The sequence below is a fragment of the Anolis carolinensis genome, chromosome 6 (assembly GCF_035594765.1).
Source record: "Anolis carolinensis isolate JA03-04 chromosome 6, rAnoCar3.1.pri, whole genome shotgun sequence".
In the NCBI taxonomy this organism is placed as follows: Eukaryota; Metazoa; Chordata; class Lepidosauria; order Squamata; family Dactyloidae; genus Anolis; species Anolis carolinensis.
In genome coordinates, this window is record NC_085846.1 from 84,118,468 (window position 1) to 84,136,920 (window position 18,453).

Genomic DNA, 18,453 nt, shown 5'->3' on the forward strand with positions numbered 1-18,453 from the left:
GTCCCTATGTAGACTTGTCCACAGCTGCATGGTATCCGGTAGACTCCTGCAGAGGAGAGAGGATCCCTCTTGTCTTTCGCTGACCGTAGCATTTGTTAGATTTTCTTTGTGGGTCTGTAGATAGTTTGTAGGTTGTGCTTCTTCATCAGCTTCCCTATGCGGTCAGTGGTTCCCTTGATGTATGGTAAGAACACCTTTCCTCTGGGTGGATCTTTGTCTTGACTCTCATGGCTTGTTCTTGGCCTTGCAGCTCTTCTGATGTCTGTGGTGGAGTATCCATTGACCTGTAGAGCCCAGTTTAGGTGGTTAGTTCACCTTGGAGGAGGTGAGGTTCGCAGATTCTTTGTGCACGGTCTGTCAGGGCTTTGATTGTGCTCCTTTTTTGACTTGGGTGATGGTTGGAGTTTTTATGAAGGTATCTATCTGTGTGTGTAGGTTTTCTGTAAACTGTGTGGCCCAATTGTTGATTGGGTTTGCGGATGACCAGAACATCTAAAAATGGCAGTTTTTCTTCCTTTTCTTTTTCCATGGTGAATTGGATGTTTGGGTGGATGCTGTTAAGGTGGTCCAGGAACTTGCTGAGTTCTTCCTCTCCATGGCTCCGAATTGTGAAGGTGTCATCTATGTATCTGAACCAAACAGTTGGCTTTTTTGGTGCTGTTTCTAGGGCTTGTTTTTCAAAGTGTTCCATATAGAAATTTGCTACTACTGGGCTGAGAGGGCTCCCCATGGCCACTCCATCTTTCTGTTCATAGAATCCAGTGTCCCACTGAAAGTAGCTGGTTGGTGAGGCAATGGTGAAACAGGGCTGTTTTGTTTGATTAGTGTGAGGGTGTCAGCTACTGGGACTTTGGTAAAAAGGGACACCACATCAAAGCTGATCAGGATGTCCTTGGTGCTTAGATTGAGGTTGCTGATCTTTTCTATGATGTGTTGAGTCCTTGATATAGTGCGCAATGAGCCCAATGTGGGTTTGTATCTGTGTAGCCAGAAATTTTGCCAGGTTGTAAGTCGGCAATCCAATGGCACTTACAATGGGTCTGAGTGGGATGGAGTCCTTGTGGATTTTGGGGAGTCCGTAAAGCCTGGGTGGGAGGGCTTCTGATTTGCACAGCTGTTGACGTATGTTAAAGTTAATGGAGGAGTTCTTGATTGGAGTGTTCGTTTTTCTGGTGATTTTGTTAGTAGGGTCTTGTTTCAGTTTCTTGTAAATTGTGGGATCTAGAAGTTGTCTGATTTTTTCTTTGTATTGTTCTATTTCCATGATTACCATGGCATTCCCCTTGTCAGCTGGGAGAATGATGATTTCTGGATCTGAGTTGAGATCTTTGATGGCCTATCTTTCTTTTCTTGTTATGTTGCTGGGGGGAAGTTTTGCATTTCTCAGGATCCTTGCTGTTTCCATTCTTACCTCCTCCGCTTCTTCCTCAGGGAGCCGGTAAATTGCTGATTCAACATTGGCAATTATGTTTTCTACTGGGATCCTGGTGGTGGTGACCGCAAAATTTCCTCCTTTTGATAGAATGGATACTTGGTCTTCAGTGAGTTGTCTGTCAGTCAGGTTGATGATGGTCCGTGACTTATCCAGTTCTGGCTTTGGCTGTTGCTTACGTAATTTATTCAATTTTTGTTTTTGTCTCTTGGTGTGGAGAACCATGTCTTTCTCCATTTTTTTGTCGGTGAGGCTATTTTATCCCAGTTTTGGGTGTTCATCTTTTGGCTGATGTTGATATGGAGGTGCAGCAGTTCTTTGTCTGTGTTTGCGAGTTCTTTGTGGATGGTGTGGATTCTCTCTCTTAAGAGGTTGGTTCCAGGCGGTTGTAGATATGATGAGGCTGTGGTGTTTTGAAAGTCCTTTTGGCTGCAAGAAATTGTGGGATGGTATCTGTGTCTCTGCAGCGTAGAAGGAAGGTCAGGGAACACAGCAGATGTGCTTTCCTGGTCCTTAGTTTTTCCAATCTCCGTGTGTTTTGGAACAATTTCTTCCCGTAGAGATGTTCAATGTGTTGTCGAAGGCTTTCATGGCCGGGATCACAGTGTTGTTGTATGTCTTTCGGGCTGTGTGGCCATGTTCCAGAAGTATTCTCTCCTGACGTTTCGCCCACATCTATGGCAGGCATCCTCAGAGGTTGTGAGGTATGGAAAAGCTAAGCAAGACAAAGATCCACCCAGAGGAAAGGTGTTCTTACCATACATCAAGGGAACCACTGACCGCATAGGCAAACTGATGAAGAAGCACAACCTACAAACTATCTACAGACCCACAAAGAAAATCCAACAAATGCTACGGTCAGCGAAAGACAAGAGGGATCCTCTCTCTTCTGCAGGAGTCTACCGGATACCATGCAGCTGTGGACAAGTATACATAGGGACCACCAAATGCAGCCCCCAAACAAGAGTCAAAGAACATGAAAGGCACTGCAGACTAATTCAACCAGAGAAATCAGCCATAGCAGAGCACTTGATGAACCAACCTGGACACAGTATATTATTTGAGAACACAGAAATGCTTGACCACTCCAACAACTATCATGTCAGACTACACAGAGGAGCCATTGAAATTCACAAACATGTGGACAACTTCAACAGAAAGGAGGAAACCATGAAAATGAACAAAATCTGGCTACCAGTATTAAAAAAAACTGGTTAAATAAGTTTAAAAGTGATAAAATAAAGGAATCACAAGCAGCTAAATAGTTTTAGACCAAAAATGGGCAACAGCGACTGCATTGTCTGTACATGAGGCAAGACATTGTGGGCAAGCATACATATGCGGAGCTGTTTGTTCTGCTCCACAGTCACACGAGGTGGAGGATTTCTCCAGGTAGTGCCACCTTGCCAAGTTGTCTTTTTATCTGCCCACTCCGCTTCTGAGTCTGTTCAGGAATTTCCAATTTGCCCATTCTTGCTTTGCCCCTGGAGGCAGCCCAGGCAGCCCACTTACAGCAAGAAATTGCAAGTGCTGTCATAATTCAGTTTCTGGGCATTGCCATTGCCAATAATCAAACTGACCTCTGCTCTTGTGCTTCTATTAAACTGCTCTTGTGCTCTGTGTACATCAGCTTACCCGCATCCTTCACCTGCTGAAGTCTATAGTTTCTTCTGTTTTGAAAGGACCCTAGTGCCTTGCACTCCCCTCCGAACCCCTGGCCAATACTAGGAATGGTTTTCCTGCAGAGAGAAGACAGCAAGCAACTCACGTTTGGTGGCCACAGCAGGTAAGACTCCATCAGCGATCAACAGGTATCCAAGGGAGATAAGGAGAAAAGCCCACTTCATTCTCGTGTAGGAGATATAACTGGACTTTGAGATCACAAAACCTGCACAGGTTAATTTGCTGCTCCTTGGAACTTCTTCTGAGTCGAACTGGGTATAATTTTCCCTCTCTTGGCCACCTCCCCTCTCATTAAATTAAAGCCTTGGGGCTCATCATGTGATGGGCATTAAGAAGAGATGCATGATTTTGTGTCTTCAGCTCCCTCTCTCTCCTTTCCAGCTCATGTGCTTATGACTCATGCCTCTCACTTTCAACATCCAAAGAGGTTTTTCACAGCTTGGTTTATTTGCTGTATTGTTGTTGTATGTTTCTAAAGTAATACTGCAACTTTTGCAGAGTGTGCAGATGTTTATTAGGTGGCTTCTTACAAGCAGGTCAAGAATTGCCAGCTTCTGCATTCCCCCCAAGCTATTGCTGTTCTTCAAACAGGATAAATATTCCTGACTCAGGGACCAGAAGTATTTTACAGATTCTGTATTATAGCCAGAACATCTAGACTAGTAGCTAAGTCTTGTTCTCATTGGATCATTGGTCAGAATCCTGCAGGAGAAATGCAACGTTGACGTATGGAGTGGAGAAGCAAGAGAGGCCATTTTTATATTTAAAAAATGAATTTTCCTTCTGTGGAACTATGGACAAATGTTTATGCAATATAAGAGACTCTTAAACAGGGGTGTCCAAACCTTTGGTTTCTCTGGGCTACATTGGAATAAAAAGAATTTCCTTGGGCCACTACACTAAATTACACTAACACAAATGGAAACTGATGCGCATGTGTGTGTATATATATATATATATCTCCTAATTTTCATTAAATCAGCCACCATAGAGAAGCGCATATATATATATATATATATATATATATATATATATATATATATATATTCCTAATTATGTGCCACCCTAGCTGGCGGGTCTTTTAAAATCGTTGAGCAGGTCTTCTGGCCAAACTGTTTATAATGCGAATTATAGATAATACTCCAAATTTGTGAATGTAACATACTCATTACATTATGTAACACAATTTTTGTTCCTGGATTATAAAAGTCATTTCCTAATTGATTCTGTCATTAAAAACATGGAAAAGGTTTATTAAACTGAAAAAACTTTGTTTTTGCGAGACATCCTGCCACACATTTTGCTATAGTTTTTCAATGAATATCTCGTAGAATCTCAACCAACTCAACACAGTTTGTGGCAGCCACAAAAACGCAGTTTCTGGAGTATAACAACTAATTTCAAAGTAAATACCACAGAATTAAACAGGAAATAACACAGTCAAACCAGGAACAGGTTTTTTTTTTCAAATTTTGTTACATAGTGTTATTCCATTCTATTCTGTTGTCTATAAAGTTTGTGCTTGAGAAGCATGCAATCGAGTTACAAATAAATCACCAAAAAATCTCACAATGTTTTAAGTAAGTTTGCAATTTTGAGTTGGACCACATTCATAGCTGTTCTGTTTCACAGGTTGGACAAGCCTGCTCTAAAAAATTGAAACAAAGGTATGCCTAGCTCATCATTGCATTTTCCATGGTAGCAGGTTTTCTATACTGGATCTGGGACCACTTTTGGACATGGCTGGCCATACCATTTAGAAACACGAAGTAGCAGAGGGTGTCCAGGAGGCCTGCTTGTTCCAGATTCCCTCAGTCTACTGTTCAGGACTTGGAACATTCTGAATGATGATTCAGCTGTCATTCCAGTTACCTTCTGTATAGTGGACCCTCACCATTTGTGGTTTTGACTTTTGCGGATTATCTATTGATTTTATCTAAAATGTTCTCTCTAGGAATCTCTAGGTCCTGTAATCAGGGCCAGTTCAAGGGAGCACCTCAACGGCGCCCCCTACAAGATGGCACCACAGACATGTGCCTAATTTGCCTGGCGGTTGAACCGCCCCCGCCTGTAATCAACTTCTTTCAATCATATTGCAAGACCAGAAATTTCTAGAGAGAACAAAATTTTACAGTGAATCCAGATATCCTCATCTTCCGTTGGTAATCTTCCCATGATTACCTACCATGCCTTCATTCTGTGTGTGTATATGTTTCATAAAGAATCTATTGAGCAAGATAGAGCACACAATGCCTTTTCATTAGCAGCACTAGAAGCATCCCTCTGGGAGCACAGTAGGTCACATGGAATCAGTAATGCAAAGCATGAGACTCCATTTTGCTACATCAAAGCTTGTCTGCTAACTCCTGATTCTAACCAAACAAGAGTCATGTATACTGAGAAGTTCTCTTTAGGTTTTTCTTTCTTTCTGTGAAACACTCAGAAAGATTGAGTTATTGGTTGGCACACAAATAAAGTAAAATAAATAAATAATCTCCGGTAGCACAACGGGTTAAAATCTTGTGCTGGCAGGACTGCTGACTTGGAGGTTGGGTTGCTGACCTACCGGTTCAAATCCAGGGAAAGCACAGATGAGCTCCCTCTGTCAGCTCCAGCTCCTCATGTGGGGACATGAGAGAAGCCTCCCACAAGGATGGTAAAACATCAAAACATCCAGGCGTCCCCTGAACAACATCCTCACAGACAGCCAATTCTCTCACACCAGAAGTGACTTGCAGTTTCTTAAGTCACTCCTGATACACACACAAATATCCAGCAGGTGGGAGTGAGGAATCTTTTTTTGTCTCCTGTAAAGATTTGAAAAGATTAGAAATGTGATTTAAAATGTCGGAACACAGGCGCCTTAAAAAGCCACACATTCAATAGCCAGTTTAAACAAAAAGTTTATTGTCACTCAAAAACAGGCTCAGAGACACTTAACTGCAGTGTCTCTGACCAAAACTGACCAAAAGAAACAGATTAATGACGTCCTCAAGATCTTTTCACAAGCCGCGGTAGAGTCAGCCAGGAGCCAGGAGCAAAGGAGGGGAAAAGCCGCACTGAAGACAGCCAATCTAAAGGTTGCTCTCTGAAGAGGGAAATCCAAGCCAGAGAAAGAAATCGAAGCAAGGAAGGGATAACACTGCAACCACGATTAGCCAATCCAAGCGTCGTTACCGGAGGTCGTCAAACGGAGCCGAAGTCGCCAGTCCAAAGGTCCAGGGAGGGAGACAGCTGCAACCACAATTAACCAATCCAAGCGTCGTTACCAGAGGTTGTCAAAAAGAGCCGAAGTCGCCAGTCCAAAGGTCCAGGGAGGGAGAAAGCACATACACGATAGTCCAGTCCAAATCCAAGAAACACAGGAACCAGGAACTCCAAGCTGTAGAGCCAGGACCCAAAACCCAACAGGAAACACAGGCAGGGACAAACCTACGCCAAAACGACACTTTACCTTCTGCAAAGGATCCCCATTTTAGACCTTGCTTTTATCTTACACATCATTATCAGAGGATGAGCTGGCCTCCACCCCATCATCATTCCCCACAGCTGTTCCTGTCGTTACACGTGAACCCTGCCCATCATCCCTCCAACTCCTCCATCCTGTCAAGACTTTGGTCTCCCCATGCCCCGGGTGTATCAGCTGCTTGCCAATCCTCCTGTCCCAAAAACCCCACAATCGTATCACCAGAAGTTGGCTCTGCAAACACATCCCTCATTTCTTGTACCCTAGTCCAGTCCAATGTGCCCTCTACATTTTCATCACTTCCAGACCCATCATCCCCAGAGAAACCCAAAAACGATTCCTCCTCTGTGGGAGCAGTAAGTATATCCCGGAGCTTCTTCCTCTTCTTTTCCTCATCTAATTCCTGCTCCCGAGAACCCTTTTAGTTCCTCTATTCACATCCATCCCGTCTCCCTCTTCCATCATTGACTCCTCATCACTTGAAAACCCTTCAAACGTGTCTTCTTCAGAAGGTGCCATGAGTATCTCCCGGATCCGTTTCCTTTGTTATTCCTCATCTGGCAGCTGTTCAATACTCCTTTTCTTCGGACATGGAAAAGGACTTTGATGAGCATGGTAAATAATTCTATCCTCCTTTGTTAAAAAGTTGCTGTTGCTGTAACTGTGCAATTTCAAACCTCTGTAATTATGTTTTATTGATAATTGTGCAATAAAAAAGTGTGACAAGTGCACTCCTCGGATACGAGAGTGGGAGGAGACAACAGTTGCTTGTGAGGTGAGGGATGAAGTGCATGGTTTCACTAAAAACGAGTAGAGATGCATCCTGTGTGGTGGTGGTGACGAGTAAATTCTCCATCTTCTTTCAAGAGGGAACCCCACGGAACGCAATGGACACTACCGCCCGCTTTCCCCACCTTTTGTGATGAGGTCCTAGAGCAGTGGTTCTTAACTTGTGGGTCCCCAGGTGTTTTGGCCTACAACTCCCGGAAATCCCGTCCAGTTTACCAGCTATTAGGATTTCTAGGAGTTGAAGGCCAAAATATCTGGGACCCACAGGTTGAGAACCACTGTCCTAAATATTTCTAGAGTGGTGTTCTCTTTAGAAATCTCTTAGGTTCTCCTTTGAAGGAAGTTGACCATGAAATTGCACTGAAAGATTTAGAGATTCTTAGAGAGAACGCTTTAATCTAATCAGTGAATAATCAAATCCACACAAGTCAAAACCACAAACGTGGGCGGATGACTATCTGTTGGAAAGGCGAAATTCTCAAATTCTGGGTCTTTTTTTTTAAACCTTCATCTCTCTAGGTGAGAAAAGGGCTCTCATATTTCCATCTGTATAGATCAGGCATGGCAAACTTCAGCTCTCCAGGTATTTTGGACTTCAACTCCCACAATTCCTAACAGCCGATAGGCTGTTAGGAATTGTGGGAGTTGAAGTCCAAAACACCCGGAGGGCTGAAGTTTGCCCATGCCCGGTATAGATCGTTGGGAGAGTCATGTGCAATCTAAACACTTATAAATGCAGAGGCATGGCAAGAACTGTCAACCACACCTTTTCATATTCCTCCCAACACAATTGGCTCCTTATCTGATGCAATCTCACATTAGGTTTTCAAATCGTGGCCTCGTGATTCTTAGGTGTTTGACACTTGCATACACACACACAAACACACAGGTATGATGAGAAATCACATCAGTAAGATCTGTAAGTTAAAGGGTGTAAACAATTCATAACCACCTTATGAAAGGAATCAACTCAAGCAGAAAAGGAACTTTTTAAAAGCTCATAACTTTTTTTAGCGTGCTGTTTTTCTATCTCCTTATTGTCATCATAACAACTGACATGAAAAGAAATGTAAAAAAAAGCTAGTGAAGAAGTTAAGAACTACAAAAATTCTGTTTACCATTTATTGGTGATAGGATTGCAAAAGTACACTCATGATGAAATTGTGTAATCTGATGTTTATATTAAAAGGATCTCCTATGTAGCATGTGATCCTCAGCACAACCATTTGTTTGGTCTGATCTCCCCAGTGCAGTTTAGCTTTCTATCATCCTTTCCTGATGCTTATGTTGGTTTAGGGATCAGTACAAAAAGCATCCGATATTTCAGAGATGAAGATAGGAATGGAGCCGTTCAAGTTGAGTCCAATTTATGGAGACTCAAAGGCAGTGGTTCTCAACCTGTGGGTCCCCAGATGTTTTGGCCTTCAACTCTCAGAAATCCCAACCAGTTTACCAGCTGTTAGGATTTCTGGGAGCTGAAGGCCAAAACACCTGGGGACCCACACATTGAGAGCCACTGCTCTAAGGCAAATCTATATCATGGGGTTTTCTGTGGCCGAGAATGTGTGACTTCCCCAAGGTCACATTTGCAAAATCCTAGATCTCATGGTGCATTCCAGATGCTTTGAACTGGACATCAGCCCTAGCTTTCAAAACAAAACGTGAATTATTTGAAAGCCCTGTTTGTTTCAACCAAAGACATGGTTTCAATTTTTTTAAAAATTGTCATTTGCTGAGACACCAGCACTGTTTGCCAGAGGCAGCTAAAGACTTTGTACAACTACAACTCTCAGGATGGCAGTTCAAGCAGTATCAGATTGCATTAATTCCACAGTGCAATGCAGAGAGAGAGAAGCTTCTACGACTCTCCTCCACGCTGATGGCCACTTTAAAATCTTGCAGCCCAGACTGATAGCCAAAAGTGAAGAAGAGCTGAGGAGCCTTATCACCTTATCACCAAGGTGAAAGAAGAAAGTGCAAAAGCTGGGTTGCAGTTAAATGTCAAAAAAACCAAGATCATGGCAACTACACCTATTGATAACTGGCAAATAGAAGGAGAAAACGTGGAAGCAGTGACAGACTTTATATTTCTAGGCGCAAAGATCACTGCAGATGCAGACTGCAGCCAGGAAATCAGAAGATGTTAACTTCTTGGGAGGAGAGCAATGGCAAATCGTGATAAAATAGTGAAGAGCAGAGACATCACACTGTCAACGAAGGTCCGCATAGTCAAAGCAATGGTATTCCCCATAGTAACTTATGGTTGCGAGAGCTGGACCATAAGGAAGGCTGAACAAAGGAAGATAGACGCTTTTGAACTTTGGTGCTGGAGGAAAATCCTGAGAGTGCCTTGGACCGCAAGAAGATCCAACCAGTCCATCATCCAGGAAATAATGTCCGGCTGCTCACTGGAGGGAAGGATATTAGAGGCAAAGATGAAGTATTTTGGCCACATCATGAGAAGATAGGAAAGCTTGGAAAAGATCACAATGCTGGGGGGAAAGGAAGGAAAAAGGAAGAGAGACCGACCAAGGGCGAGATGGATGGACGGTATCCTTGAAGTGACTGGGTTGACCTTGAAGGAACTGGAGGCAGCGACGGCCGACAGGGAGCTCTGGAATGGACTGGTCCATGAGGTCACAAAGAGTCGGAAACGACTACGTGATTGAACAGCAGCAGCAGCAGCCCAGACTGGTAAGACCAACTGAGAGAGAAGCTTTTACAAGTCTCCTCCATGCTGCTGGCCACTTTAAAACCTTGCAGCCCAGACTGGTAAAAACAACTGAGAGAGGAGCCACCAGTGAGTGGCCGCATTGGCCTGCCTCTAATGTTGGGCCTTTCCATCTCCTCCACCATCACCCCCCACAACACAGCTGCAGTGTTCCACCGCTGGCTTGTTCTACCTCCATGGTCATTGTCGCCCTTGGAGAAGACGCTGTGGCTTGCCATCGCTCAGTATTTGTACTTTTATTAGCAAGCCATACCTTTGCCACCCCCGGACCAAACGGACTGGTCTGGGCTAAATAAACTGGACCAGCTGGATGTCTTTTTGGTAATCTTTCATCAGCCTGCTGGACATTTCTTAAGGACAATTGGGTGTGGGGTGGATTGGACTAATTTTAGGTGGGGGTGGGCTGTGTGTCACAATGGTTTGAGGGTGTTGAGCTGCTATTTATCAGGGTTTTAGCTGTTTAAGCCACTGGATTGTAAGACCTGTAATTATGCCTCAGTGCAATGTAAATTTGATTTGTTTGATATGTTTTAATATGTTTTAATCATTTGAAAGACTATTTAATTGATATGTATGTTTTTTTATAGTTTTATAATATTGTGTTGTAAGACAATTACCTTCAAAGGGTCCTGGCTCAGGAGGGAAATCAGGCAAAGAAACTCAGTCTCGTGGGAGATGCAAAAAGCAAAGTTTATTTTCACCACAGCTGTGAGAAAGCAGAACAGCCATACACCCCAAAAGGTTTGTACTTGCAAATGGCTGCCGCAACATGTGCATAGCAAACAAAGAATATATACCTTTGGCTTATCTAAAATTGACCAATGGCTGAGGGTCTTCCTCACCTTCCACACCTACTTGACATAAGTGATACCAATGACCTAACTTGTTTAATCTGAGCTTTCTTCTCTCCTTAGAACTTTCTGGTGAAAGGCACCAGCTCACGGAAAGGGAGGGGCATATGCAGAGGCAAAACTACATAGGCAATAGTTTACTACTTTCTGGCTTATGGTCCCTTCAGTGTTTTATTGATATTGTTATTATCTGAATCTGGCATTGAATAATTGCCATAGTTCGTAAGCCGCCCTGAGTCCCCCTTTGAGGGTGAGAAGGGCGGGGTATAAGTGCAGTAAATAAATAAATAATCAATAAATGCATCTTTCAAATGAAATCAAGCCATTAAAAGAGAAAGATCAGGGAGTAAAAGAGCTTGTTTACTGCTACGGTAGATAAACAGGAATGAGAACAGCAGAGATTTTTAAAAACACGGTTCCTTCATAATATTTGACAATACCCTCAGTATATTGGCTCTGTTCCCTCCTCCATTCATTCATACATTTAAAAGTGGACCAAATCGGTAGCTTAGTAATTTTTCAGTCTTGAATTTAAATTATATGGCTAAATTTCTAATTACATGGGTAAGACAAGTAGCTCACTGAAAGAATTTCACAAAAGTAATGCCCATAAATCAGTGGTTCCCAAACATCAATCGTCCAGATGTTTTATATTTCTATTCTCAGAAGCTTCGGACAGTTTGATCACAAATCAGGAATTCTGGGAGCTTAAGTCCAAAATACTGGAGGACTATCATTGGAAACCACTGTGTAAAGTAATAGGATGGGTTCCCAACACCTCAAGTACTGCATCACTTCAGAATGAAATTTATTCAACCATTTCAGTTATTCCCATGTCTTAAGGAAAAAATTAAGTAGATGTTTTAGTCACATTAATTAACAAAGAGATTAAATTGATTCATCAGCAGATTCCAATCTTAGAAATGGGATTTTTGAAGAGGTTTAGCTATTAATCAAGGTCACGGGTAATTTATATATCAGTAGATGTTAACAGTTCGGGTCCTGCTTATCTTTGTAACCTCACAATTTTAATGGTTCCACTTTTTGGTCCTTGATGTTCATTGATGTATTTTATGATGCTTTTATTCTGTAGTTTGTTTTTAATTATATTGCTTGTTGTGCGTTTTAATTTTTATATCTTGTATATTTGTTTTCCGGGCTTGGTCCCCACGTAACCCATCCTGAGTCCCTTTGGGGAGATGGAGATGGGTTATAAGAAGTTATTACTATATTAATAATAATAATAATAATAATAATAATAATAATAATAATAATATGTATATATAAGTAGATTATATATCAAAACTTGCAGACTGAAAGGTCCCAGGTTCAAATCCCAGGAGCAGAATGAGCACCCACTGTTAGCCCCAACTCCTGCCAACCTAGCAGTTCGAAAACATGCAAATGTGAGTAGATCAATAGGTACCACTCTGGCGGGAAGGTAAGGGCACTCCATGCAGTCATGCTGGCCACATGACCTTGGAGGTGTCTACAGACAACGCTGGCTCTTCGGCTTAGAAATGGAGATGAGCACCAACCCCCAGAGTCGGACACAACTGGACTTAACGTCAGGGGAAAACCTTTACCTTTACCTATATATCAGTAGATGCACCCCCGATGGCGCAGGGTGTTAAACTGCTGAGCTGCTAAACTTGCTGCCCGAAAGATCAGCGGTTCGAATCTGGGAGCAGCATGAGCTTTCGCTGTTAGCCCCAGCTTCTACGAACTTAACAGTTCGATAACATGCAGATGTGAGTGGAGCAATAGGTACTGCTCCGGCAGGAAGGTAACAGCACTCCATGCAGTCATGCAGGCTATGTGACATTGGAGGTGTCCACAGACAATGTCAGCACTTTGGCTTAGAAATTGAGATGAGCACCAACCCCCAGAATCGGACACAACTAGACTTAATGTCAGGGGAAACCTTTACACACACACAGAGTTGGAATTACACTTTAAAATGTACCTTTTCCAACTTAAGAGCAAACCTACAGAACCTATCTTGTTCATAACTTGGGGACTAACTGCGTATGTATTGTCGGAGGCTTGGGGTGACAGGAAAACTTGTGAATCACATCTGGAGAGCCACGGGTTGAAGCAAAATGTTGTGCACACAGATTTACTAATGACTTCCCTTCCACGCAAAATGCTTCCGTTTGAAACGCTTTAATATAGAAAATGCCTGAGCATGTGAGACAATCACTTCATCACTCTCTTTCCCCACAGTTTTAAAGAGGTCATGATCAAACACCTCCTAAAAAGTGGAGGACAGATAACTGACTCCATATATTCTCATGATGGCTGTGTGATGAGAATGTTGTAAGAGTTTTCTTTGCTGTCTTTGCTAAATTGTAGGAAAAGCTGTCAGCAGACCTACCATTTGATTAGGCTGCAGTACGCAATTTTGCAGACGTTTCTCAATCCTTATGGTTCAGTTCTGTGAAGGCTACAGCAGGTGTTTGCAATCTATTACAGTAGAGTCTCACTTATCCAACGTTCTGGATTATCCAACGCATTTTCGTAGTCAATGTTTTCAATGCATTGTGATATTTTGGTGCTAAATTCGTAAATACAGTAATTACTACATAGCATTAATGTGTAATGAACTCCTTTTTCTGTCAAATTTGTTGTATAACATGATGTTTTGGTGCTTAATTTGTAAAATCATAACCTATTTTGATGTTTAATAGGCTTTTTAAAATCTCTCCTTATTATCCAACATATTCGCTTATCCAACGTTCTGCCAGCCCATTTATGTTGGATAAGTGAGACTCTACTGTATTTATGTATATCTGATTGTATCCCGTGTTGCTCTCAGATTATGGACTCAAAGTGCCTCAGAACAAGGTCCACTGAAAATCGCAGGTACAAAAACATAAAAAGCTATCATATTAGAATTTAAACATAATATCAAAACAAGAGCTCAGAAACATTACTGTTCAAGACTAAATAAAGTAATGGTTTTTCCCTGACATTAAGTCTAGTCATGTCCGACTCTGAGGGTTGGTACTCATCTCAATTTCTAAGCTGAAGAACCGGCGTTGTCCGTAGACACCTCCTAGGTCATGTGGCCAGCATGACTGCATGGAGTGCAGTTACCTTCCCACCGGAGCGGTACCTATTGATCTACTCACATCAGCATGTTTTCAAACTGCTAGGTTGGCAGAAGCTGGGGCTAACAGCGGGAGCTCACCCCACTCCCCGGATTTAACCGCCAACCTTTCGGTCAGCAAGTTCAGCAGCTCAGTGGTTTAACCCGATGCACCACCGGGTTACAAGACTACTACTGCCATAATTACTCAACCTTGAGGAGTATGGGAACTGTTATCAAAATAGTAGTAAAATATTAATTTTTCTAAGCTCTAATGAAAACAAAATTGAATTGAACATAATGCAAAATCTCACTAATAAAGAAAATTAAAGTAAATAAAGTGAAACACCCCCATTGACAGCCCATCTGAATTATAGAGGGCCAACCAAGAGTGCGTCTAGACTGTAGAATCAATGCAGTATGATATCACTTTAACTGCCATGGCTCAATGCTGTGGAATTTTTAAATTTGTAGTTTGGTGAGGCAGCAGAATTCTTTCGCCAAGAAGTCTGAAAACTGTAAATCTACAGCTCCCATGATCCCAAAGTATTGAGCCATGGCTGTTAAAGTGGTACCAAACTGCATTAATTCTACAATGTAGAAGATGAACCTGTAGTCTCTTTTTGGAAAGAAGTTTTAAAGTGGCCAGCAAGAAAAACACTCAGAACATTGCTTCCATGTTCTTTTGTTGTGCAAGTGAAGATAATTATTTCCCTTGTTTTAAAGAGAAAGCTGTATAAAATTGGTATTTGCTAGGAACTTGTGTTATATTTAAGTATAAGTCAGGCAGAAGCTTCCCTATGTCTTTGCTCTGCCCAGAAACCTCCCATCTCTTTTCGGTTTTCCAGACTGCTCTTCCAATACTGGACATGTACCTTTTTTGACTTCTTAACAACAATTTCCTATACGGTATTGACTTTATCCTTGTCAGGCTAGGCAAAAAGAAAATGCAAGCATATGGCTGAAGCATTGGATTCATTCTGTCTAATCAGAAGCAATCTAATTACCTTGGACACATGACAGAGCGTATGCTGGAACCACATTTCATGTGATCTGCAAGAATAAAGCAAAAGAGGATTCACAGGACTGTGGGGAACGAGTTGAAAGAAACAGCAAACTATTCTAAGGAGTGAAAGCGCACCCATTATTCATTATTGTATCTCTCTAGTCACTTTCAAATAAGTTCCTTTTACCTTGGTAAAGTAACATTATTCTAATACAATGGAGGAACATGATGTCAGGCTGTGGACATCGTGGCCTTCCAGGCTGTTCTTCCTTACATGGTAATGTTAAGGGTGCATCTACACTATAGAATTAATGCAGTTTGACACCATTTTAACTGCCATGGCTCAATGATATGGAGTTGTAGTTTTACAAGGACCTTAGCCGTCTCTCACAGAGAGCACTGGTGCATCACCAAACGACCACTCCCATGTTTCCATAGTATTGAGCCATGGCAATTAAAGTGGTATCAAATTGCAGTAATTCCAATGTAGATGCACCCTACAGAAGTTGTGTGTTATTTCACCTACTTCAATAAGCAAGTGAGTCTTGCTTTATTTCAGGACCATCCTAACATTCAAGCCAAGTCCTGCCCAACTTTCCTCGACAGGACGCCTTAGGAAATGTAGCTACGCAGAGCACAAAAACAAGGGCATGGTCTTCCAAATAATAATACTCCAGTTAAATTTCCCTTCACACTCCCATATTTTTTTTGTTCTGAAGCACTGCCCAAATATTGAGCTTTTAGAAGTACAGTAGAGTCTCACTTACCCAACATAAACGGGCCAGCAGAATGTTGGATAAGCGAATATGTTGGATAATAAGGAGGCATTAAGGAAAAGCTTATTAAACATCAAATTAGGTTATGATTTTACAAATGAAGCACCAAAACATCATGTTAGACAACAAATTTGGCAGAAAAAGTAGTTCAATACGCAGTAATGCTATGTAGTAATTACTGTATTTATGAATTTAGCACCAAAATTTCACGATATATTGAAAACATTGACTACAAAAATGTGTTGGATAATCCAGAACGTTGGATAAGCGAGAGTTGGATAAGTGAGACTCTACTGTACAAGTTAAAGGTAAAGGTTTCCCCTGACATTAAGTCCAGTCATGTCTGACTCTGGGGGTTGGTGCTCTCATCTCCATTTCTAAGCCAAAGAACCGGCGCTGTCCATAAACAAGTCCTAGGTCATGTGGCCAGCATGACTGCATGGAGCGCCGCTACCTTCCCGCCGGAGCGGTACCTATTGATCTACTCGCATTGGCATGTTTTCGAACTGCTAGGTTGGCAGAAGCTGGAGCTGACAGCGGGCGGTCACTCCGCTCCCGGGATTTGAACCTGCGACCTTTCAGTCTGCAAGTTCAGCAGCTCAGTGCTTTAACACACTTCACCACCGGGGCTCTTAGAAGTACAGGTTAGGCATCCCAAAAGGGGAAAAAAGGCAAAATAGCTTGTCTATATTGCCAGAAATCTGGGAATGAAGGGAGATATCATTTGGAGGAGCAAAATTCCTGGGGAGGGGGGAAAGTGTTATTTTCTGTGTTATGTTAGGGAAAACTACCCAAAAACAGCAGAACATCCAAAAATATGCAAACACTGTGAGCATTCAGCTCACAGCAAACAGAGCGTGAAGTGCCATGTGGCTGTAAAGAATTTAGAGCTTAGGAGGCAAAGATCCAGAGTTCAATCTCTAAATGACAAAAGGTCATTTAAACAATATCTACATTTCTTCATAGTCAAGAACTGGGTCTGCGCTAAACTAACTAAACCCATCTCTTCTAGGATAGAAAGAGAGGGGAAAATCACCAAGCACACATCTCTCCTGACACACAAGCCGAGAGAGATCTCAATACACACAGCACACACCAAGATGTAAAAGTAGAAGTTCAAAAACAAAAGGCATGCCCCTGCAAAATATCCATTCTACATAACCAATCTGAATGAGAGCAGAAACAGAGAGAAGAAATAGATACATTCCAACTGTCATTCAGGAGATGGGGGAAGGGATTTTCTTCAGCGTATTCTAAGCTATCTAACTCTTCCTCATTGAGGACTGCAGACTTGGGCAGTGTGGGGTTGAACCCCAACAAAAAGCCTTCTGTTCATCCTGGTAGCTGCATGACTAGAGACCTACATAGAGCTGTTACTGCCTGATTAAAACCTGTAAGATAAATATATTTTATTGCTGCCTCGCCTAGCATGGGATACTGGATTGTGACACATTTATAGATACCTCTTGAAACGAATGGGGAAACTGCTGTGGCTGGCATTGTTGTTAGTTTGAAGACAAAGGGAAAAGATACAGGGACTGTGCTAGATGCCGGCATCACCGGACGGGTAACACTATGTAACAAAATTTGAAAAAAGATGTTCCTGGTTTGGAACTGTTATTTCCTGTTTAATTGTGAAGTACTTTGAAAGTAGTTGTTAATGTGTTGCCCCGAAAATAAGACAATGTTGTATATTAATTTTTGCTTGCAAATTTATTTATTTATTTATTTACAGTATTTATATTCCGCCCTTCTCACCCCGAAGGGGATTCAGGGCGGATCACATTACACATATAAGGCAAACATTCAATGCCTTTAACATAGAACAAAGACAAGACAAACATAGGCTCCGAGCTGGCCTCAAACTCATGACTTCTTGGTCAGAGTGATTTGTTGCAGCTTGCTGCAGCTGGCTGGCTGCTCACCAACCTGCGCCACAGCCTAGCAAAGATGTGCTAGGTCTTATTTTCAGGAGATCTTATTTTCGGGAAAACATGGTATACTCCAGAAACTTTGTTATTGTGGCTGCCACAAACTATTTGTTCAATTGGTTGAGATATTAATTGAAAAACTATAGCAAAACATGCTGCAGGATGCCCCGCAAAAACAAAGCTTTTGCAATTTAATAAATGTTTTCCGTGTTTTTATGATAGACCAATTAGCAAATGACATTTATAACCCAGGAACAAATATCATGTTACATAGTGTAATGAATCCGTGCCTTAACCTTAAAACTCTCTTGGTTATTTCTTTGCTGTCTCTGAATGTTTCCCCCTCTATCTATTTAACTGAGTGGTGAAAGGGACAAGAGGCGTGTCTATACTGTAGAATTAATGCAGCTTGACCCCACTTTAACTGCCATGGCTCAATGCTATGGAATTCTGAGAGTTGTAGTTTGATGAGGAACCAGCACTCTGTGGCAGAGAATGCTAAAAACTACAACTCCCATAACTCCATTGCATAGAGCTATGGAAGTAAAAGTGGTGTCAAACTACAAACACACTTTTAATTTTTTTAATAGTAGGTACGAGACTTGAGACAATGGACAGCAATTGGGAAACAACCCTGTAACATGCCTCTTTCCTCTCCCAAGGCAGAGTTGTTTTATTCCACTTAGTACTGAACTTC

General features: G+C 41.9%; 1 protein-coding gene across 3 annotated transcripts in view; it reads right to left on the reverse strand.

The window, feature by feature from the left end:
* Positions 1-15,096, reverse strand: part of gpnmb (glycoprotein nmb) — a 38,322-nt gene extending 23,226 nt beyond the window's left edge. The window contains exons 1-2 of one of the 3 annotated variants that reach the window (XM_062957424.1): positions 15,051-15,096; positions 3,068-3,171 (exon numbers count right to left, since the gene is read on the reverse strand). In XM_062957424.1, coding sequence (XP_062813494.1) covers positions 3,068-3,171; positions 15,051-15,091 — 145 coding nt within the window. In that variant the 5' untranslated portion in view covers positions 15,092-15,096. Of the gene's footprint in view, positions 1-3,067; positions 3,172-3,200; positions 3,467-15,050 lie in introns of those variants that run through there. The other 2 variants (XM_062957425.1, XM_003222024.3) reach the window with 2 other exon arrangements.
* Between the last annotated feature and the right edge of the window lie 3,357 nt (positions 15,097-18,453).